Source organism: Monodon monoceros, unplaced genomic scaffold (assembly GCF_005190385.1).
Source record: "Monodon monoceros isolate NGI ecotype Baffin Bay Population unplaced genomic scaffold, NGI_Narwhal_1 Super_Scaffold_21, whole genome shotgun sequence".
Classification (NCBI taxonomy): Eukaryota; Metazoa; Chordata; class Mammalia; order Artiodactyla; family Monodontidae; genus Monodon; species Monodon monoceros.
In genome coordinates, this window is record NW_021703778.1 from 40762009 (window position 1) to 40786854 (window position 24846).

Sequence of the window (24846 nt, forward strand, 5' to 3'; positions counted from 1 at the left end):
TGCGCGTCTGGAGCCTGTGAGCCACAACTACTGAGCCTGCGCGTCTGGAGCCTGTGCTCCGCAACAAGAGAGGCCGCGACAGTGAGAGGCCCGCTCACTGCGATGAAGAGTGGCCCCCGCTCGCTGCAACTAGAGAAAGCCCTCGCACAGAAACGAAGACCCAACGCAGCCAAAAATTAATTAATTAATTAATTAAAAATAAATAAATAAAGAGCCAAATTAACAGCCGATGGTGCTTCGGCTCCCTGGAGGAGATGTTCAGGACCCCTCCTGACGCCTGGCAGGGACCCCTGAGGCCAGCCCGCAAGTCAGGCCCAGTACATGGGCGCAGGGCTGCCGAGGCGGAGTCTGCTCTCAGCCTCTCCCCGGCAGCTGCTTCGACGCTCCTCACAAAGGAGAAGCCGCGCTGTATGTACCGAAACATAACTAATCTTAATGTCATCAGTAATGGAAATTACACTCCATTATCATTAGCTCAAATAAGAATAATGATATGGAATTAGCTTGCAGGTATTTTTTTCTCTTTGTAAAATAGATACTTTTCACTAAACTTGGCTCTAAAGTAAATTTGGGTTTCAAGCCAATCTTGTTTTCCCATTGACTGCCTTTTGAAAATGAAAGATGCTTTTCCTAAGCTTCAGAAAGAGTGGCTAAGAAGGGTGAGAAACCATCCTTCACAGCATTGTTTTTAAATCTAGACTCACCTACTGTTGATTGGGTTTTTTTTAATCACCAACTGCTTCTAATACCTTTCCACAGATACATTCCCAAGCCATAGAAGTTTCTCCACTCTTGAGAAATCCTCAGAAGCCATATCTGCCTCTTCCTCCACACAACCCGCTCTTCCTCTGGTCCTTGGAGAGTACCATGTCCAAGGTGTTAGGCTGCAATGCTACAGGGGAAAGGACCACTAACAAATGGGGACATACTCCAGACCAGAACCCCCTGCCACTTCCCTGCATCCCATATGATGAATCAATCTCACCTTGTACTTTATCAATTCTAAGGCATATATTTTTTCACATTTTAGCATTTCCAGAATTAAGATGCTTCTTACCAATGATGATGTTTCAATGACAACTGGCAGCATTTTTTCGCTCTTCGTGGCACATAAAAATTGGAGCATCTTATAGTCAATGACATCCTAGATTTGAGGAAGTAGGGTTAATTTTTCAATATTTAGTTTGAGAATTCTCTAAAAGGAGCTTGTTTCCAGCAAGAAATGAGCGCTTGAGAGGTTTGCTCAGCATATGGGAATAAGCAGAGACAGTTTGTCCTGAAAGCCAGATCTTGCTGTGGCTAGGTATGCAGTGAATTATCAGCTAAAACCATACTCATACCCTCTAAACTCCAGGAACCACCATTCATTCATTCAACAAACACACTTAACAACTACTACATGCTAGTATGTGCCAGGCAGTATTGTAAGCACTGGGGATATTAGAGCAGGAAATGAGATGCATAAAGTCTCTACTCTTAGGGGCTTGCATTCCCATGGGGGAGCTGGGGAGACCCTCAGATCCAAATAGGTGCACACACACACACACACACACACAAATTAGGTAACTTCAGACAATGACGAGTGCTACAGTGAAAATCAAATAATGATTCTAGAGGGACTGGTGGGGCTGCTACTTTAGATTGGGTGGCTGGGGCAACTCTTTGAGGAGGGAGCATTAGCACTGAAACCGGAATGTAGGAAAGAATCAGGCTGCAGAGATCCGGGGACAGAAAATTCTAGAAATCTGGAGAGCAGAGCAAGTAGAAAAGCCCAAATTTGGTGAGTACAAATAACAAAAAGCCTGGAAGCTAAAGCCAGGTGAAGAAAGTGAGGGGAGAGCAGTAGGGCAGAGACCAGAATGCGGGACCCCCACCGCTTTGACATTCATCACAGCGGGTTGTGCAAAATCAGGTGGGGGGGGCGGCGGGTGGATATGTTGGTCAGATTTTCTCACTCTCCTTTTTGTTATTTGTTTTTGACATCTCTGCAAGAAAGCCCTTAGGAATGATCATCTTTGCCTGGACCTAAAATTTCCCAGTTTTCCTATCCATCCAGAGTTTTCTTCTGAGTCTAGATTCTTGGTCGGGAAAGAAGCACCTGCTAAGCCCTAAGACGAGCCCCAGTCCCTTCTGGGTCATTGTAGGTAACCTTCGTCCTAGTTTCATTTTGCCATTTCCACTGTCTACTCATCAGAAGGCAACACTTAAAGAAGAAAGCCAGGATTTATACCTGGAAGGAGAAAGAGCACTTCCCCACCTGCCTTTCTCCGTCAATGGATGAGGGAGACACCTGTCTGTCAGTGGCACTGCCTGCTTCTGGCCAGAGTACAGACAAGCAGCGTGGACTACAGGAAAACAAATCTGCGCGTGCAAACATCACGTGCAAATCGGTTCACACTGTGTTATGCTTCCAGGCCTTGAGCATGCGCAGAGCAAGGTAAAGGGCTCAGCCCCTGTGCTCCTGGCCTGCTGCCCTTTGGCCTGATGTCATCCAGTAGCACAGCACTGAAAAGTCCCAAAGCAAGCGTGAACCTTGCGCTTCCTCGTTTGAACTCCACTCCTATCCCCCATGGTCCTTCCAGTGCCCCTTCCCTACCGCCTGGAATGTGCCGGCTGCAGCCTCCTACTTGGCCCCCATGCCTCCCCTCCACTGCCCAACACATCTTACTAAAATGCACACTCAGATGCTGTCATCCTCTACTCAAAAATGTTAACAGCTCAGGGAAATCCAGAAGATCTGTGGATGCCAACAGGGGCCTAATGTTCTCTGGGTCTCCTTGTATGGGCGTAGCAGTTGCCAGGCAGTCTGTGTGTCCCTGGGGTTAGGGGGAGGGGCTAAGGAAGAGGCTGAGCGGGGTCTCTGACCCCTGCTGCCACCAGAGCAGCTCCACCGTCAGCTGTTTACATGCAATGGCTCTGCCAAGGTTTTCATTTAAAATTTAATACCTAAAATTTATTTCTTTAAAATAAAAATACAAGATTTGAAACCCTCTGGTAGCGAAATGAAGGTATGGATTTCAGTCCCATTGTGCCAAGTACACATCACGCAATCTTGGGCAAGTCAGCCAACCTCTCTGAACCTCAATGTTTTGTAGAACAGTTTCCCAGCCTGGAACTATGGACACCTGAGGCCAAATATTATGTCGTAGGGTCGGAGGCAGCTGCCCTGTGCATTGTAGGATATTTAGCAGCATCCTGCCCTCTACCCACATGATGCCAGGAGCACCCACACCCCCTGCAGATGTAGCAACCAAAAATGTCGCCAGACCTTGTTAAATGTTCCCTTGGGACAAAATCACTCATGTTGAGAACTGCTGCTCTAGAAGAGTTAAATATTTACCTGTCTTGCAGGACTACGTAAGCATTAAATGAGATAATATATGAAAAAGTGCTCTGCAAACTGCTATTATTAGAAGTCTGTAGGAAGCATCTGACTTACATCCTGACATAAACAAATAATTGTACAGTCAATCCTGAATGGGATGAGGAAGCTACTGTGCACTTGCAGAGCTCTGAGATGTTTATCTTTTTGTCTATCTCTTTAAATCTTTGTGATACCTTATCTTTGTCAATCCATAGCCAGTCATTCATTATGCCAGGGTGACACAAATTCTAAAATCCAGAACATTTAGAGCTCAGCAATCCTGGATGTTAACCCCTGATTCCCCAGAATGAAAACAAAATACGTGTGTGTGGATCAACCTTCTAGAGAGTAAGAGGTTTGAGCTTTTAGCAAACACACACGAACTTCACACATGAGCCGGAGCTTCCTTGAACACATTCACACTGTTGTCAAAGCAACATTATGGCCCAAACCTACAGGCAGATAGATAATCAGGCCAGAGGGAAAGCCCTAGAGATAGAACCAGGTCTTTAGGGCCAGAAAACAGGATAGCCTGGTTAAAACATAGCAGCCTGCTTAGTTGTGAGAAGCAGGATTGGCTGCAACCTTATTACAACAATGTTTTTTGCAGACAACAGTTTATGTCAAGCAAGGAAAACACACCACCACCATCCACAGTTCTTTTAGACCCCGTGTGGGTGCCTGGGAACATCCTGGCCATCTCGGGAAGGTAGTTCACCATCTTGCCTATACTAACAACCATTGTAATTTCCACCGGAAGCTGACCCTTCTCATTTAATTAGGTTCGGTTTAATTGTTTAATTAAGCCTCTTAATACCAAGAGACTCAAAAGTTACTTGACTAAGGCTCAAGGATGAAGATGACAATTTTGCATCTCTCTCTGAGTCAAACTTGACTAGCTCTTCCTTAGGACCACCACACAGTAAAAACGAGCACGTGTTCCAAACCTCCTAAAGGATGCATCAGCCCGTCTTTAAGTTATAATCTCTGAAAATTTACTGAGCTCTTAAAGTGTCCCATGAGAATATTTATTACAGAGGTTTTCAAACTTGATTCTTTCGAGCCCTGAGGAACTTCCATGGAAGTTTCTCAGCATCAATCACGAGCAGGGAAAGAAGAGGTGAAAAGGGAAAGGCCAGGCTGTGATTCACTGGGGTCTCCCACTTCTGCTCCCATTTTATCTGCTTTAGATGTGTCATCTCCTCAGAAGATTTCTTTAAAAAAAAAAGTTTCTTCTACTAAAGCACCCTCAAACCACTCAACTTGTACAGCCCTCCCATTTTTGGAAAACCAAACTGAAGTCAAGTATAATGACAAAGAACTAATTTCAGGTCCCATGCCCATCAGCCAAGTCCAGGTTTCCTGACTCCATGCGGAAGGTGAGACTCATCCTTGAAATAGGAAGATTTTCTGCTTTGAAGACAGTCACAACTGAGTTTGAATTTCAGCTCTCCACTTACCATTCATGAGATCTTGGGGAAAAAATCACTAACCTCTCCTAACTACAACTTCCTTGTATGTAAAATGGGAATATAACGTGCCTGGCAAGTGCCAGTGCTCTGTAATTAATAGTCATGATCATTATTCCCTGAAGGTACTCTAATAAACAATAATTCTCTTATCACTCCCCACCTTCCTGCCCTCTTCCTTGAGGGATCGTAGAGAACAGTTCATGAAACATATTATCAAATGGGATGTGGGATGCCTGTGAACCGTGGGAAGGCAGGCGGGCATCTTCCTTAACTCGTGCCTTTGGCCTTGGCAGCAAAGGTGAGGAAGATACAGGTTATCACAAGGGTTCAGGGGAGATGGGGAAAAGTAACTGCAGGATTCTCTGCTCTCTACCAGAGGCAGCCCTCAAAAAAGCCGCGCGAGATGCGAGATCCTCCCCACCCTCGGTAAGTCCCTCTCAATCCCGCTAACCTCACTGAGAGTGCAACAAATTCCAGCAACTTTTCCAACACCGGGCTTGGGCTCCGCTCACCCTGCCTCCTCCCAGCTCCCTTAAATAATGGCTGAGCGAATGCCTCCGGGACCATCTTCAGCTAATTTCCTTCAAGACATGCAAGCTGCTAACGCTGGGAAGCACAGATAGTGTGGAATGGCAAATATGGCCAAAATTAGATTAAAATAACCTCCTGATAAACAAATTACTCACCGAAAATAAATATTGGACTAGCGCGGCCAAGATAACTAGAAGAACAGCACCACCACATGGCAGGAAGAGGAAGTACATGAGCTGCGGTCTGTGGCCAGGGACGATCAGTCCCCCCAACTCGGGGGCCTGACAAAGCTAGCAGGGAAAGGGAACGAGCAGCTGTAATCCTTCCCGGCCCTGTTCCCTTCTCCTCTCACTCACCCCGTCATTCATCAGCCTCGCCTGATGCTCGGCCTCACAGCAGAGACTCTGGCCCTTCGCACAGCCATGTTGGTGTGTTGGGCACCTCTCACTGGGTCCCCTTCAGATGCTTGTATGGGATGGGACCGTGTGATGCTCTTTTCTAAACTAAATGACAGATGCTCCCCCCCACACACACACACACAAATCCTTCTAATACTTAGAAAGTATTTATTTAGCTTCCTTTCAGATTTTGATCTTATCTTCTTTGGGCTAAATAAACCTACCCTTGTTCATCTCTCCTTGGTATGCACAGAGCTCAGGTCCCAGGGTCTACAGCAGGCAAGCTCTGTAGCCCAACCTCTCCAGGCCTCAGTTCCTACACCTGTGAAATGGTGATGATGATACCCCCTTACTAGGCACGTACATGCAGTGGTATATACAGTGGCTGACACACTAAGCAGTCGATAAATGGTACGTGTCTGTGTTGTGATTTCAGTCCCACCGTGTGGTGAATGTAGTTTGCTAGTCTGCATTCATACAAGGTCGATCACAGCAGTCCATCCCAGTGTGACAAATGCAAAAATCTAGCAATACTACTTGAAGCAGATTTCTGGATCATCACAGAAATATAGGGCTTGCTTCTCCAGAAGTTATGATGGCAGAAAGGACGTCGGGTCTATAATCACACCACAGTTTGATTCTTTCTGGGGACAGGAATTGGGCTGGCCTCTTCATTAAGGCATATCGAAAGCAAATGCATGAGGCTTAAGTCACGAAACTAGAATCCTTCTTTAGTTAACATTAGTGTGTTAGAGGTTCTCTGGGCACAGCGCAATGTGAGGTGTGCGGGCTATGATAGGGACCCCAGTGCCCACGGAGGTAGACCCTGCAGGGAAAATTCGTGCATACGTACACAAAAATGCATACACACAAACACGTATGCAAAAATATAGGACTCACTGATTCCAGTATAGTTAGTTCTTATAGTTAGTGTATTTATAGTTAGTATAAATATAGTGAAAAGGTTTAATTGGAAACCTAACCCTGGGCAGGGATGGGGGGTTGTCAATACCCTTGACAGAGACAGTTGTGCTAAGACAAAAGAAAGAACCAGTGTTAGCTGGACAGGAAACCTTCCAAGTCTCAGAGATCTGGGTGGGTCACTCCCTCTCTCTGGTCCTCAGTTTCCCTGTGTGAAAATGCGGAGAGGGGTGGATAAGACCACCAGTTTTCTGGGATCCAGACAACAATTTGTATTGTAGTCATCAAACTCACTAAGAGACTAGATCTTAATTATTCCAACCACTAAAAAGAAATGATAATTATGTGACGTGACAGAGGTGCAAATTATTGCTATAATAGCAATATAGCAATATAGATGTAGCAAATCTATAATGTAAATCTATAACATAAATGTGTTACATTTATACAATGTTGTGTCAAATATATTTCAAGTTTTAGAAAGATTAGTAGTTTTCTGGGTTCTCAGGGAGCGCTATATTTTTGTGAACGTGTCTCAGGGCCACCTTAGGGGAGAATCATTGGGAAATGGCCAGACAGGGCTCTGAGTTCTCTACTCAAAAAAAAAAAAATGTTTGAACACCACTGCACTAAGCCACCTCGAAGGTCTTTTCCAGCTCTAATGGTCTGACTCCATGGCCCTCATCTGGAAACTGAAGGGGAAACACTCCGTGGGCAGAACCCTGGGGCATCAGGCTTGTCCAGGCAGCCTGGGAAGCCAGGAGGACAGATTCCAGGCCCCATGGGAACACAGACTGTACATGTGAGCCCTGTGAAGTCTGTGCCACCCTACGGCTACTGGTGTATGTCAGAAGTTCAAAGGAATCACACTGCCAACCATCCTAAAACATCGATGCCATTCTGACAACTCCTCAGAGCTCCTAGAATTCCTACAAAAGCCTCAGTTGGGGTTGTTCAAACATGGCCCCTTCTCTGACATTTTGCTGTAGAGCAACTATCTGGCCACCAAGTCCTCCAGTCCCTACACTGCTGATTGCTAGGCCATAGTAGAGGACCGTTGAGAGCTTGAGGTGTCTGTCCATGATCAGGACTCTAGGCGCCAGAAGTCCCCTCCTTCCTATACCCCCGCTAGCAGCAGGCTGCGCTGTCCCCATGAGCCAGCCGGGCAGAGCTTACCGAGGAAGAGACCAGAGAACATCCTCTTCCTGCCAAACTTCCCACTAGCTCCCTTGCATCTCTCCCGCCCTTCTTTCTTCTCTGTCTCCCTCCCTTTACTAACGTACTTTCCCATTCCCAGCACCCTCCCCATTGCCCCAACTTATGCAAACTCCCATCCTTCTCTGAATGCTAATGCTGAAGTTGGAGAGGGGTCTGACGTAGACCCATCATCCTCTTATTAAGATGTAGGGCCTGAACCAGAAAGTGCTTCCGGTCTTTCCTTGGTGCGAGAATGTGACCTTTTTTTTTTTTTTTTTTGCGGTACGCGGGCCTCTCACTCTTGTGGCCTCTCCCATTGCGGAGCACAGGCTCCGGACGCGCAGGCTCAGCGGCCATGGCTCACGGGCCCAGTCGCTCCACGGCATGTGGGATCTTCCCGGACCGGGGCACGAACCCGTGTCCCCTGCCTCGGCAGGCGGACTCTCAACCACTGCGCCACCAGGGAAGCCCGAGAATGTGACCTTTAAAGCTGGGCAGCAAGGTTACTACCAAGGCGTTACGTGAAGATTCATCCCTGGAGCCAGTACAGATCAGGCAGAATCCCACGGGGCACACTCATTCCAAGCACCACTGCCAGGCCAGCACTTCTCCAAACTGCATTTATACCTAATGCTCACAAAAGGGTGTTAGGGAGCAGAAAGAGAGAGGGAGAGGTGGAGAGACCAATGAGAAAGGAGAAGAAGATGAGGGGGAAGAAAAAGGGAAAAGAGACACAGAAGTCCAGGTAGAGACACAGATAAAAGAGAGAAAGGCAGAGTGGATGCAGATAGAAAAAGGGACAAGGGCCCATGGATGGACCTAGAGATTATCATACTAAGTGAAATGAGTCAGAAAGAGAAAGACAGATACCATATGAGATCACTTATATGTAGAATCTAAAATATGACACAAATGCTGTATAGCACAGGGAACTCGACTCAATACTCTGTAATGACCTGTATGGGAAAAGAATCTAAAAAAAAGTGGCTATATGTATAACTGATTCATTTTGCTGTACAGCAGAAACTAACACAACACTGTAAATCAACGATAGTCCAATAAAAATTTTAAAAATAAATAAACTAGACATAACTTGGCTTACAAATAAAATAAAATAAAATATGAAACAAAAACAGACTCACGGATATAGAGAACAGACTTGTGGTTACCGAGGAGGAGGGGCATTGGGGGAGGGATGGGCTGGGAGTTTGGGGTTAGTAGATGCAGATTATTACATATAGGATGGATAAACAATAAGGTCCTACTGTATTACACAGGGAACTCTATTCAATATCCTGGGATAAACGACAATGCAAAGGAATAAATAAAAGAATGTATATATGTGTATAACTGAGTCACTTTGTTGTACACCAGAAATGAACACATTGTAAATCAACTATACTTCAGTAAAGAAATAAATTTTTTTTAAAAAAAAGGGACAGGGGCAAAGGACCATGTCTTATTTTTATTAATTAGAGAAAAAATTGCCTGCAATAGAAGCATTATTTATTAATCAAAGTCTTATTAAGTTTTGGTAATAAAAAGCTAAATGTTTTTGTGCAGGATAAAGATTAAAGAGCAAAGATTTCAATACAGGAAAATTTAGTGTTTGCACATGCATAGGTAGAGAGAGGGGAACTGATACAGTAAAAGTATGGAATCTGGATTAGACCATTCTAGCCCACATCCATACAAAAAGGACCCTTGAATGAGCAATGACTTTAATTTTTAGGATTCTAAATTTCGGAAATAATTGGAAAAGAGGCCTAGGACTCCCAAGGCTTTATTTTGCATGCTGTTCCTCGGAAAAGGAAAGAGATGAGAGCTGTCTTTTGGTTCGTTTCTCTCTGTCCGCCATCTACCTTTCCTACATTGGCTTCTCATGCAATAGCTACTTGATGGAAGAAAGGGCTGAGACAAAATAACAAAATTGTTCTAATGCAACCTGGTGCTCTTTCCCTTTCTTTCTGTTGTTATGGTGGGCAGCTCCAAGGCTCCCAGATCCCTCAGCCCTGCTCTCCCTGTTACTGGTGAGGATTTCGTCCCACCACCCACTACGTCATAGGGCCTTGTTGACCTAAGATTCACAAGCCCACCCATGTTTACTGCCCCCAAGGTAGTAGATATGTCCTTCTGGCTCTATTTTAACTGGAGAATGTTCTCCTTTTGTAATGCAATTATAGAGATATACTAAAATGGCCAACTTTTATACTGATATCAAGGCCAGAATAATCACCAGCTAAAAAGAGTTTGCTTTCAGGAGATAAAGGTTCACATAAATATTCCCAGATATCAGTGCCAGATGGTGAGGCCTTGAATTTTAGACAGAAACTGACTTCCTGCATTTAGGTTCAGTGGACACAAACTCATCTGGGATGTAAACTGACAGACATTCGATGTCAAGTCTTACTTATACATGAAGGCATTTGAAGGCAACTAGAGAATTCCATGACACTCATCTCCCCCACAGCAACCCCAGCCTAAGTGCAGTGGTACCATCCATACCCAGACCTTACATGCCACACAATACTTTGGTTAGGCTGGTAGAACAAAGATGGCAACTGCTCCTTCCCAAATCCATGGAAGACTTTGCTATTTAAACACAGCACTCTTGAACCTTCCTACATTGTTTGTGGAAACTGGTGCAGCCACTGTGGAAAACAGTATGGAGGTTTCTCAAGAAGCTAAAAATAGAACTACCATATGACCCAGCTATTCCACTCCTGGTATATATCCAAAAAGAAAAAAAAAACATTAATTCAAAAAGATACATGCATCCCAATGTTCATAGCAGCATTATTTATGATTGCCAAGATATGGAAGCAACCTAAGTGTCCATCAACAGATGAATGGATAAAGAAGATGTGGTATATACATATACAATGGAATACTATGCAGCCATAAAAAAGAATGAAAATTTGCCGTTTGCAGCAACTTGTATGGACTTGGAGGGCATTATGCTAAATGAATAAGTCAGACAGAGAAAGACAAATACTGTATGCTATCACTTATATGTGGAATCTAAAAAAAAAAAATACGACCAACTAGTGAATATAAAAACAAAGAAGCAGACTCACAGATATAGAGAACAAACTAGTGGTTACCAGTAGGGAGAGGGAAGTGGGGAGGGGCAGTATAGGGGTATGAGATTAAGAGGTACAAACTTTTAGGTATAAAATAATCTACAGAGATATATTTTACAACACAGGGAATATAGCCAATATTTCATAATAACTATAAATGGAGTATAACCTTTAAAAATTGTGACTCACTATATTGTATACCTGTGACTTGTATAATACTGTACATCACCTATACTTCAATAAAAAATAAATTTAAAAAAGAAAAAACAGCCCTCTTGCCTGCTGAGCTCAAATATGATCTCAGAATCCTTCTACCCACACATGGGAGCTGGCACTTGTAATGGAAATTTCTGCTGTCCTTGTTCTAAGATCCTCTAGATCTTGAGAACCTGCTCCCTCCCAAGTAACTTCTGCACGTTCATAAAGACTTTCTGCCATCGTATTCTTACTTCATGTGAACCCACAGGAATGACACCAGTGCTGGGGAATTTAAGATCAATTATGCAAGAAGAGCATTTCTATGAAATACCAATAAAGGTATTTGGGAGGGATCATCTGAAACCCTGAATGAGTGTCAGCTGATGTGTGGTCAAATATGCAACAATGATTCTCAGAAGGAGGCAATTTTGACATCCCAGGGGCCAATTAGCAGTGTCTAAAGACAAATCTTAGTCATTATAACTGGCAATGTCACCTGGTGAGAAAAGGCCAGGGATGCTGCTAAACATTCCAAAATGCACAGGACAGGCCTCAACAACTAAGAATTAACCAGTTCACAATGCAAGGGTGTTAAGGTTGAGAAACCCTGATAGACATGAAGGCTGAGTATTTAGTGGTAGAAAGAAGAGAAGTTCTCATCCAGCTCTCTCATCCAGTGTTAGGATGAACCTGAGACTCAGACAAAAGTCTATGTGGACAGCTCAGCAGAATTAGCAAATAACCCTATACATCCTTCTAATGCGACAATAAAACTTGTTTTATATGTGGAGGATGGCAGGCTATCATTTCCCTGACAGTCTATTTGTATAGTTAAACAGAGATTAGAACTAATATCATTGGTTCTATGCATGGGTCGTTGGATTCAGTAGTAGAGGGTAGTAGAGGGCGGTATTGCCTTTTTTATACATGTAGATATTATAAATCATTCATTCACTTAAACATTTAGGACACAAATATTTATTTTAGGCTTTTTATTGTGCTGATGCAAGTAATACAACAATCAGCAAAGATGACCCTTGCCCTCAAAAGTTTGCAATCTGCCGGGAGAGATGGGCAACAGCAAATTCAATGCAGCGTAATCAATGTTGTGTTGGGAGAGCCTATGGGAGCATAGAGGAGGGGCATCTAGCCTGGTCTTGGTAGCCAGGGAAAGTGTTTTCAGAGGGAATGAGGTCTGAGCTGAGCTCTGGAGGGAGAGCAGAAGTTAGAAACTCTAAAACTGAGCCCCTAGTGCAGTGTACTCCATTTGCTAAGCACAACTAGCACGTTGGAAACCCAGTTAATGCTCTAAGCCTGAATCAGACAGCATTTGCACTGGCTCTTGGTTCCTCCTGGGCCCATGCATCATGTTTTACACAGAAATAGTTAATAACTGTCATGTGACTACATTCAGATTTTTACACCTGGTGTATCAGGACACTCAGCTCTGAGCTTCAGGGGTGTGTGTGTATGGGTAGAAAAATAAGTCAGCCTTTCTCAGCTAGTGTAAACAGCTCTTTGCAGGAAACTGCTCTCAGCAGGAAGCCACTTTCTCATCACTTTAGCAAAGCTAGATTGTAACTAATATTTTTTTGTATTTTTATTGGAATATAGTTGATTTACAATGTTGTGTTAGTTTCAGGTGTACAGCAAAGTGAATCAGTTACACATATACATATATCCAATCTATTTTTTAGATTCTTTTCCCATATAGGTCATTACAGATTATTGAGTTCCCTGTGCTATACAGTAGGTCCTTATTAGTTATCTATTTTATGTATAGTAGTATGTATATGTCAATCCCAATCTCCCAATTTATCCCTCCCCAACCCTTTCGCTGCTGGTAACCATAAGTTTGTCTTCTACATCTGTGACTCTATATCACTTTTGTGAATAAGTTCGCTTGCACCGTTTAACTAATTTTTAAATCAGGCACCCCAATTCTCTACCATCTCCGGCCCAAGTACATCTTTCAAATCTTTTAATCACACAATACCTTGCCTAACTCATCGGTTCTTTCCATAGATCAAAGAAGTAGAAATGAAGAATAAGTAATTAACAGATGACCAGATCTCTTCCCTAGCTTCCCCGTCAGTAATCTCCCGAACAGACTGTATGACCAAACTGCATGAACAAGGTAACATCTTAGAGAAAGATCACCAGAAGTCTACAAGCCTGCACACAGTGAGGGATGGTGATGATTCTGACCCCCTATCTCAGTGACTAACTGAGATTACTTCCCTCCTTCCCTTTAAAAGTATCCTGGACGAATCTTCAGAGGTGGTTTTGGGGGTAGGCTGAGTGTACCATCTCCCCAGATTGCCAGCATCCTGATTAAAGGCATCTTTCCTTTCTACCAACATTTGCAAGTGTGTAATTGATTTTGTAAGCAGCAAGCAGCGGGACCCCCACACCCTGCATTTGATAACACTAGCAGGGCTCTGTCCCCATGAAACATCAGGCCTCTACTGCCAAAGCTGGGCAGGGAGGATACAGGAGTAAAGCTACTTTCCTAAGGCACAGCACTCGCCGGCTGGCTTACCCAGCCATTCTCAGCATCTTTACTTCCTGCAATCCAAGAACTTCCTCACCTTGTTTCCTCAAACACCTGGTGTTATATAATCAGGTGAGCAGACAGAGTGAGCAGGTAACTAATGAAAACCCAGATGCCAAACCTGAGTCAAGTTCAGTATGGAGAATGAACCGTTCTCTCCCCATAACCCGCAGGTAACACTTTCTCTCCCCCTCCTATCTCAAGGGCTTCCTAACACCCCTCACTCTTCACTCCCCCAACCTGCTCTAACCACCTTCACTCTCCCTGCAGGTCAGACAGCTGTGGATAGACTTGTGTACTGTATCAAGTTCCAACAAACCAAATGAATTCAAGCTTCAATTATTTTTTCAGTCTAAAAACGGAAGCACTATGTGATGTGACTCTTTCTCTGCACTTAGAGTTGACAGAGATACATGGTTGGGGGAGAAGGTGTTTTGATTTTTATTTATTTATTTGTAAGTTTTATTAAAGTTCACCTATTACCCACATGCCTCGGGCTCCCTATAGAGAAACAAATATCACAATTGAAGCAGCTGGTTTCCAAGATGCCAAATTAAAATAGATGAAGAGGTAAGGAGGGGAAAAAAATAAAAACATTAAGCTGAAACTTCTTCACTCCCAAGTGCATGGTGCCTTCTACTATATTGCACACATGAAATTGACTCCCAATGTAATTAGACCAGAGCTACAAGGCAAACACACAAAAAAATTCTCAAATTATTCAGACTCCCAGAGCTATTCTTTTGCAATCACTCAAGTAACTGAGAAAAGAGCCAATTTTTTAATATAAATTTGTTATCAGCATCTACACTGTCCAAGCGATTCCAACACCCCATCTGCCCAAGAATATAGTCACTAGCTGAGTTGTGAATCAAAGGCAAGAATCATGCTTCCCACCCACTGTCATAAACTTTTCTTGCATAGGACAATCCCACTGGAACCTGCAGTTTATTCCAGCAGTCCTTAAAAGCTGCTGGTCCAATTAGAAGCAGCTGGAGAGTTCCTCGGGTCTGCAGTAGACAACATACTCCAGTTAGAGTCAATTGTCTTGGCAGCATTATGAATGGCACCTCCACAGAGGGAGAGGTTAACTCTCTCTTTGCAGCCCCGAGTTAGAGCAGCCGTAATATCCTCCATCTCACCCCAAAGATCCAGGAATGGCTCTATTGCCTTCCAGGTTGAAAATGAGCCATGGAGACAGAAGAGCATCTTTCACTGAACTCAGAGGGGAAAGAAATAACCACGTTTCAAAAGGGGCACTTACTGGATTTCAGCAATGCTGCCAGAACTTCAGTGGCTGCCCTGGGGAAAGAGAAAGAAAAGTGGAAAAGTCAATGTTCAATGGTCTTTTTGTCAGCCCATGGATCCCATAGCTGGCCGTCTCATTGCTGCCACCTAACTGCCCCATTATTAACCAGGTAGCAGGCATTCCATTGATTCTACTGTTGACCATTAAAGGGGCACAAATGTAGAAATCACGCTGAGTGAATTGTCTGTCTTGCAAATGGGTCTCAAGAGTCCTTTCCTCTGCTGAAAGGGAGTCCCTTCCTCTTGCCTCCCACCTTCCACCAACCTCCTCACGCTGTGCTCCTTCCAGCCAGAGCTCTGGCAGTCCCTTGATTTATACCTGGAAACCCTGGGGACTCTGGAGAACGGGTTGGGAGGGGGTGAGACTTGGAGGTTGAGTGGGTACAGCAGTGCACTGCGAACTTCTTGAAACACTCACGGCCCTGGGAACACACTAGAAAACACTCACACATTGGAAAGCGAAGCTGGTTCCTTAGGGTAAAAAATGGTTACATTGCATTTTCCTTCCAAATTCATTGTTTTCTTCCATGAAGGAATTTGACAGCCTTTGCAGTGAGGGGAGGCATATAGAATGAAAATGCATTTGGCTCAGGTCTTAGTGACCCTTCAGTCTACTCCCTGAGCCTGGGAAGGTCACACAAAGACCCCCTTACAGGGCAGAGGAAAACTTCATGGCACTGGGGACACTGTGGGAGGGAGAATGTGTACTTTTTAAATTAAAGAATAGAAGTATTCTGCACAGCCCTACTAACTTATCCTTAAGGCCTGTTAAACAGTGATATGTCCCCAGCACCCTTCTGAGAACTGGGGGAACAGGCCAAAGAGGCTAGATCACCCTTCCAAGATTATACAGACATGTGAGCAGAACTGGGCCCCAAACCCAGGAATCTCACTTCCCATCTTTGCTTCCTCCACATCCATTGTTCTCCAGAATCTCTCTCGGTACTTTCTTTGCCCTGGTCTCTGCCCAGTTGATAAGGGACAATTCTCTTTGCAATATATTATTTACTATTGAGCAACAGAGCTGACACTAAAATAATAATAATAACAAAGGAATGAATAAAAATAAACTAAAACAGAAAGTAGGCACTTGAAACCTTACTGCTTCCCATAACCCACGAGGGAATCCTGCAAAGCAGTGGCCTGAAACTCACTGATGCAAACCCGTGTCTGGGATGACCCCCAGCTCTGTGAGATCCAAACAACCTGCAGTCGTAAAGAAGGCAAGGCTAGTTTTCACCGATAGACTACATCATTTCTCCTTCCCAACCATGATTTCCTCTAGTCAACTTTCAGCTTACTCAGCTACGCTCTTTTGTAACACGACATAGTGCTGTTGCAGGAAGGAGGACCTCTTCCAAGGCCCCGAGAAGGGGACCCCTTCTTGTCTAACACTTGGAAATGAATGTCCAAGGAGACAAAGTTGTCTCTTGCTGCGAGACAACTCATGCAAGTGGTTACCATCACGCCTGGCTAAGGCGGGCAGTTTTGGCCAACGGTTCCCTAACAGTGGGGCAACAGTGGATTTAAGAAAGGGCACTTTGAAGGTGCTGCTGGCAGCCCAAGCCAGTGTGGAAAATCCGTGAGCCACAGTGCAGAGGGCCTGGCTTGGGTTGGGACAAAATGAAAATCAGTACTTTGGGGAAAAGTAGAGTAGCCATATTGAGTTCATCAGAGGAGGTTAGCAGAGAAGAAGGAAACCACAGAAGCAGGAAAAGAAAGAATGGGGATGTCCCAAGCAAAATACTTAGCCAGGTCCTTAGATCACAGGTCAGGTCTTAGGGCAACTCTGCATTTCCGATTTGCGTGGCACATTTGTTTGGGCGAGTTCACCATGGAGGTAGGGCTCTGTTAGATAATAGTTTTATAAGGGATACACTGGTGGTGGGGAAGAACAGGCTGCAGGCAGGTCAGTTAGGAGGATCTGAGGTAACAGGGTCCCCAGCCAAAAGAGTGACGTAGAGGAAGAAGGAAGAGAGAGGGGTTAAAGGGTAGTTTAGAGTCTTGCTACTCAAAGCATGGGTCTCCCACCTGCAGCTTCATATTTCCCGAGAGCCAAACAGAAATGCAGACTCTCAAGCCCCATTTCTGGCCTGCTGAATCAGTACATTTATTCTAGCAGATAATTCATACGCATATTAACCTTTGAGAATAACTGGTTTAGAGGACAGTGTCAATCTGGCTCAGTTACTCTTTGATGTTGCGAGGAAGATTCAAGGTGACTCCCAGATCTCAACCCTCTAGAAGGCAGCTAATAGGATGATAACACAATAAATAAACATGAATCCAAACAGTGACATGATATAGCAGAAAATACATGGTAAGTGTCACATTAGCCAAAGATGGGAGAGAAGCAAGAAGAACTACAATCCTGCAGTCTGTGGAACAAAACCCACATTCACTGAAAGACAGACAAGATGAAAAGGCAGAGGGCTATGTATCAGATGAAGGAACAAGATAAAACCCCAGAAAAACAACTAAATGAAGTGGAGATAGGCAACCTTCCAGAAAAAGAATTCAGAATCATGATAGTGAAGATGATCCAGGACCTTGGAAAAAGAATGGAGGCAAAGACTGAGAAGATGCAAGAAATGTTTAACAAAGACCTAGAAGAATTAAAGAACAAACAAACAGAGATGAACAATACAATAACTGAAATGAAAAATACACTAGAAAGAATCAATAGCAGAATAACTGAGGCAGAAGAACGGATAAGTGACCTGGAAGACAGAATGGTGGAATTCACTGCCAAGGAACAGAATAAAGAAAAAAGAATGAAAAGAAATGAAGACAGCCTAAGAGGCCTCTGGCTGTTAATGCAACAACATTCACATTATAGGGGTCCCAGAGGGAGAAGAGAGAGAGAAATGACCCAAGAAAATATTTGAAGAGATTAGAGTCGAAAACTTCCCTAACATTGGAAAGGAAATAGCCACCCAAGTCCAGGAAGCACAGAGAGTCCCATACAGGATAAACCCAAGGAGAAACAGGCTGAGACACATAGTAATCAAATTGGCAAAATTAAAGACAAAGACAAATTATTGAAAGCAGCAAGGGAAAAACAGCAAATAACATACAAGAGAACTCCCATAAGATTAACAGCTGATTTCTCAGCAGAAACTCTGCAAGCCAAAAGGGAGTGACATGATATACTTAAAGTGATGAAAGGGAAGAACCTACAACCAAGATTACTTTACCCAGCAAGGATCTCATTCAGATTCGATGGAGAAATCAAAAGCTTTACAGGCAAGCAAAAGCTAAGAGAATTCAGCACCACTAAACCAGCTCTACAACAACTGCTAAAGGAACTTTTCTAAGTGGGAAACACAAGAGAAGAAAAGGACCTACAAAAACAAACCCAAAACAATTAAGAAAATGGTCATAGGAACACACATATCGATAATTACCTGAAACGTGAATGGATTAAATGCTCCACTAAAAGACACAGGCTTGGGCTTCCCTGGTGGCGCAGTGGTTGAGAGTCCACCTGCCGATGCAGGGGACACAGGTTCATGCCCCAGTCTGGGAAGATCCCACATGCCACGGAGCGACTAGGCCCGTGAGCCATGGCTGCTGAGCCTGCACGTCTGGAGCCTGTGCTCCACAACGGGAGAGGCCACAGCAGTGAGAGGCCTGCATACCGCAAAAAAAAAAAAAAGACACAGTCTTGCTGAATGGTTACAAAAATAAGACCTATATATGTGGTGTCTAGAAGAGACCCACTTTAGACCGAGGGACACATACAGACTGAAAGTGAGGGGATGGAAAAGATATTCCATGAAAATGGAAATGAAAAGAAAGCTGGAGTAGCAATACTCATATCAGGTAAAAGAGACTTTAAAATAAAGAATGTTACAAGAGACAAGGAAGGACACTACATAATGATCAAGGGACCAATCCAAGAAGAAGATATAACAATTATAAATATATATGCACCCAACATAGGAACACCTCAATTCATAAGGCAACTGCTAAAAGCTATAAAAGAGGAAATTGACAGTAACACAATAATAGTGGGGGACTTTAAGACCTCACTTACACCAATGGACAGATCAGCCAAACAGAAAATTAATAAGGAAACACAAGCTTTAAATGACACAATAGACCAGATAGATTTAATTGATATTTATAGGACATTCCATCCAAAAACAGCAGACTACACTTTCTTCTCAAGTGCACACGGAACATTCTCCAGGATAGATCACATCTTGGGTCACGAATCAAGCCTCAGTAAATTTAAGAAAATTGAAATCATATCAAGCATCTTTTCTGACCGAAATGCTATGAGATTAGAAACGAATTACAGGGGAAAAAACATAAAAAACACAAACACATGGAGGCTAAACAATATGTTACTAAATAACCAAGAGATCACTGAAGAAATCAGAGGAAATCAAACAATACGTAGAGACAAATGACAATGAAAACACGATGATCCAAAACCTATGGGATGCAGCAAAAACAGTTCTAAGAGGGAAGTTTATAGCTATACAAGCCTACCTCAAGAAACAAGAAAAATCTCAAATAAGCAATCTAACCTTACACCAAAAGGAACTAGAGAAAGAAGAACAAACAAAACCCAAAGTTAGCAGAAGGAAAGAAATCATAAAGATCAGAGCAGGAGTAAATGAAATAGAAACAAAGAAAACAATAGCAAAGATCAATAAAACTAAAAGCTGGTTCTTTGAGAAGATAAAAAAAATCAATGAACAATTAGCCAGACTCATCAAGAAAAAGAGGGAGAGGGCTCAAATCAATAAAATTAGAAATGAAAAAGGAGAAGTTACAACAGACACTGCAGAAATACAAAGCATCCTAAGAGACTACTACAAGCAACTCTATGCCAGTAAAATGGACAACCTGGAAGAAATGGACAAATTCTTAGAGAGGTAAAACCTTTCAAGACTGAACCAGGAAGAAACAGAAAATATGAACAGACCAATCACAAGTAATGAAATTAAAACTGTGATTAAAAATCTTCCAACAAATAAAATTCCAGGACCAGATGGCTTCACAGGTGAATTCTATTAAACATTTAGAGAAGAGCTAACACCCATCCTTCCCAAACTCTGCCAAAAAATTGCAGAGGAAGGAACACTCCCAAACTCATTCTATGAGGCCACCATCACCCTGATACCAAAACCAGACAAAGATACTACAAAAAAAGAAAATTACAGACCAATATCACTGATGAATATACATGCAAAAATCCTCAACAAAATACTAGCAAACAGAATCCAACAACACATTAAAAGGATCACACACCATGATCAAGTGGCATTTATCCCAGAGATACAAAGATTCTTCAATATATGCAAATCAATCAATGTGATACACCTTATTAACAAATTGAAGAATAAAAAACATATGATCATCTCAATAGATGCAGAAAAAGCTTTTGATAAAATTCACCACCCATTTCTGATAAAAACTCTCCAGAAAATGGGCATGGAGGGAACCTACCTCAACATAATAAAGGCCATATACGACAAACCCACAGCAAACATCATTCTTAATGGTGAAAAACTGAAAGCATTTCTTGTAAGATCAGGAACAAGACAAGGATGTCCACTCTCACCACAATTATTCAACATAGTTTTGGAAGTCCTAGCCACGGCAATCATAGAAGAAAATCAAATAAAAAGAATATAAATTGGAAAAGAAGAAGTAAAACCGTCATCGTTTGCAGATGACATGATACTATACATAGAGAATCCTAAAGATGCCACCAGAAAACTACTAGAGCTAATCAATGAATTTGGTAAAGCTGCACGATACAAAATTAATGCACAGAAATCTCTTGCATTCCTATATACTAATGATGAAAAATCTGAAAGAGAAATTAACGGAACATTTACCATTTCAACAAAAAGAATAAAAGACCTAGGAATAAACCTACTAGGAGACAAAAGACCTGTATGCAGAAAACTATTAGACATTGATGAAAGAAATTAAAGATGATACCAACAGATGGAGAGATATACCATGTTCTTGGATTGGAATAATCAATATTGTGAAAATGACTATACTACCAAAAGCAATCTACAGATTAAATGCAATCCCTATCAAATTACCAATGGCATTTTTTAGAGAACTAGAACAAAAAAATTTTTAATTTGTATGGAGACACAAAAGTCCCCGAATAGCCAAAGCAGTCTTGAGGGAAAAAAACGCAGCTGGAGGAATTAGACTCCCTGACTTCAGACTATACTACAAAGCTACAGTAATCAAGATATTATAGTACTGGCACAAAAACAGAAACATAGATCAACGGAACAAGGTAGAAAGCCCAGAGGTAAACCCACGCACCTGTGGTCAACTAATCTATGACAAAGGAGGCAAGGATATACAATGGAGAAAAGACAGTCTCTTCAATAATTGTTGCTGGGAAAACTGGACAGCTACATGTAAAAGAATGAAATTAGAACACTCCCTAACACCATACACAAAAATAAATTCAAAATGGATTAGGGACCTAAATGTAAGACCGGACACTAGAAAACTCTTAGAGGAAAACACAGGAAGAACACTCTTTGATATAAATCACAGCAAGATCTTTTTTGATCCACCTCCTAGAGTAATGGAAATAAAAACAAAAATAAACAAATGGGACCTAATGAAACTTCAAAGCTTTCGCACAGCAAAGGAAACCATAAACAAGACCAAAAGACAACTCTCAGAATGGGAGAAAATATTTGCAAACGAATCAATGGACAAAGGATTAATCTCCAAAATATACAAACAGCTCATGCAGCTCAATATTAAAAAAACAAACAACCCAATCCAAAAATGGACAGAAGACCTAAATAGACATTTCTCCAAAGAAGATATACAGATGGCCAAGAAGCACATGAAAAGCTGCTCAACATCACTAATTATTGGAGAAATGCAAATCAAAACTACAATGAGGTATCACCTCACACCGGTTAGAGTGGGCATCATCAGAAAATCTACAAACAACAAATGCTGGAGAGGGTGTGGAGAAAAGGGAACCCTCTTACACTGTTGGTGGGAATGTAAATTGATACAGCCACTATGGAGGTTCCTTAAAAAACTAAAAATAGAATTCCCATATGATCCAGCAATCCTACTACTGGGCATATACCCAGAGAAAACCATAATTCCAAAATACACATGCACCCCAATGCTCATTGCAGCACTATTTACAATAGCCAGGACATGGAAGCAACCTAAATGCCCATCAACAGACGAATGGATAAAGAAGATGTGGTACATATATACAATGGAATAATGCTCAGCCATAAAAAGGAACGAAATTGGGTCACTTGTAGAGATGTGGATGGACCTAGAGACTGTCATACAGAGTGAAGTAAGTCAGAAAGAGAAAAACAAATATCGTATATTAACGCATATATGTGGAACCTAGAAAAATGGTATAGATGAACCGGTTTGCAGGGCAGAAATTGAGACACAGATGTAGAGAACAAACGTATGGACACTAAGCGGGGAAAGTGGCAGGGTGGTGGGTGTGGTGGTGGGATGAACTGGGAGATTGGGATTGACATGTATACACTGATGTGTATAAAACTGATGACTAATTAAGAACCTGCTGTATAAAAAAATAAATTAAATAAAATTCAAACATTAAAAGGAAAAAGAAAATATAGTTGAGCATAAGTTAATGGAATAAATTAAAATCAACCAAATATCTCTCACCTAACTACTGTGAAATTCCACAATGAATCTATTCATATCAACTCTAGGACCCCTTCAAACTGTTCTTTCAGCTGCAACTAGAGTGATCGTCCCAAGAACATCTGATTGAGGCACCCTCACATTGCCACTCCCATGCCCACTTCCACTCTTGGATAAAAATCCAAATCCTAAAACATAGTCTAGGAGACCTACAAAGTCTGGCTCCTGTCACCTGCTCCAGCCTAGCTTCATACCACCCTCTTACTCTCTGTGGTTCTGCCCTTCTGGCTTTTTCCAAGCTTTGGAACATGTTCCCATAACTTGTCCTTTGTCCTTGCTAATGACACAGCCTAAAATGCTCTAGACCTTCCCCTCCTCCTTCACATCCTAACTCAGGTGTCACTTCCTTAGGAAAGACTTCTGTGACCCCTAGCCTAGGTCCAGGCCCTCTAATTGGTGTGTTCATCCTTCACAACCCACCCTTTTTAATTGCTCAATTCAGTTTGTAATTCTTCACTCATTTCATGATTATTTTATTAATGTCTGTCTCCTCTTCCAGCCTGCAAACTCCAGAAAACAGAAAACATTTTGCTTTGCCTTATTCTACCCCCACCATTTAATAGTATTTGAATACAGAACACCATCGAATATTTGCTGAACCTTTTCCAAATACCAGGCCCTGGTCTAGGAGCTTTATATACACTGTCCATTCATTCAACAAGTATTTACTGAGCACTTACTATGTGCTGGGATAAACTAATAAACCAAAGATTCTTGCACTCAAAAGGGTTAGGGTGAAAGAAATAGTTAATAGGTAATCAGTATTTTTGAGAAATACATTAAATTAGCATTCTAAAATGTGGTCAATGCTATGAGGGAAAAAAAAAGAAAAGTAAGAACAAGGTAAAGAGATAAGATGCACAGGGCTGGGTTGCAATTTTGGCTACAGTAGGCTTCATGGAGAAGGGAAACTCTGAGCAAAGGCATGAAGGAGGGAAGAAAGTTGCTATATGAATACCAGAAGGAAGCATGTTCAGACCCTCTAAAATGACAATTGGCCTGACCTGTTCAAAGAAGAGCAAGTTGGCCAGGGCTGCTGGAGCCAAAACAGATGAGAGGAGAGGAGCAGGAGCTGGGGTGAGGAGTAACAGGGAACTATTCACGTAGGGCCTGGTAAGCACTCTAACGGCTTTCCCTTCACTCCAAGTGAGGGATTCACTACAGGATTTTGAGCAATGATCTAACATGTTTTAAGAAGATTTATTTGACTGCTCTATTTTTCAAAAGAGAAAAGGACTCTAAGGAAGCAAGAGTAGAAACCAGAGACAGACCAGAGTAGAAAGCAGTAGAGAGCTTTGTGGAGCAAACCAAATAGAGCAATGAGTAAAAAATGTTATAGACAATGGTCAAGTGGGATTTCTCCCAGGAATGCAGGGTTGGTTGAACATCTGAAAATCAATCAATGTAATAACCCACCGTAATAATAAAATAAAGAATAAAAACCATATTATCATTTTAATAGACACAGAAAAAGTGTTTGATAAAATCCATTACGCTTTCATGATAAAAATACTCAACACACTAGGGATAGAAGATAAGTTCCTCCACCTGATAAAGGGATCTACTTAAAACCAATAGTTAACATGATACTTAATGGAGAAAGATGATTGAATGCTTTCCTTCTATGAACAGGAACAAAATAAGGATATCCATTTTCATCACCTCTGTTCAACATCGTACTGGAGGTTCTAACCAGGGCATTTAGGAAGGAGGGAACAAAGGAAGGAATGAAGGAAAGAAGGAAGGAAGGAAGGAAGGAAGGAAAGAAGGAAGGAAAGAAGGAAGGAAGGAAGGAAAGAAGGGAGGAAGGAAAGGCATGCAGATTGGAAAAGAGGGAGTAAAACTATCTTATTTATAGACGGTTGGGTCTTATATATAGAAAGTAAATGAATCCACTAAAGAACTATCAGAACTAATAAGTTCTGCAATCAATATTCAAAAATCAATTGTATTCCTGTAAACTAGCAATGAATAGTTCAAAAATGAGATTTAAAATGGCAATCTCACTTATAACGGCAGCAAAAGAATAAAATTCCTGGTAATAAATTTAATAAAAGAAACTCAAGCCTTTTACACTGAAAGCTAGAAAACTCTGTTTTTAAAA

General features: G+C 42.2%; 1 protein-coding gene across 1 annotated transcript in view; it reads right to left on the reverse strand.

Annotated features, from left to right (window-relative positions):
- The window catches only part of AGBL1 (ATP/GTP binding protein like 1), a gene marked incomplete at its 5' end in the record, with an annotated part of 782586 nt that overhangs the window by 694623 nt on the left and 63117 nt on the right, over window positions 1-24846 (reverse strand). The window contains one exon of the mRNA XM_029237077.1: window positions 14983-15020. Within this exon, the coding sequence (XP_029092910.1) occupies window positions 14983-15020 (38 nt within the window). The remainder of the gene's footprint in view (window positions 1-14982; window positions 15021-24846) is intronic.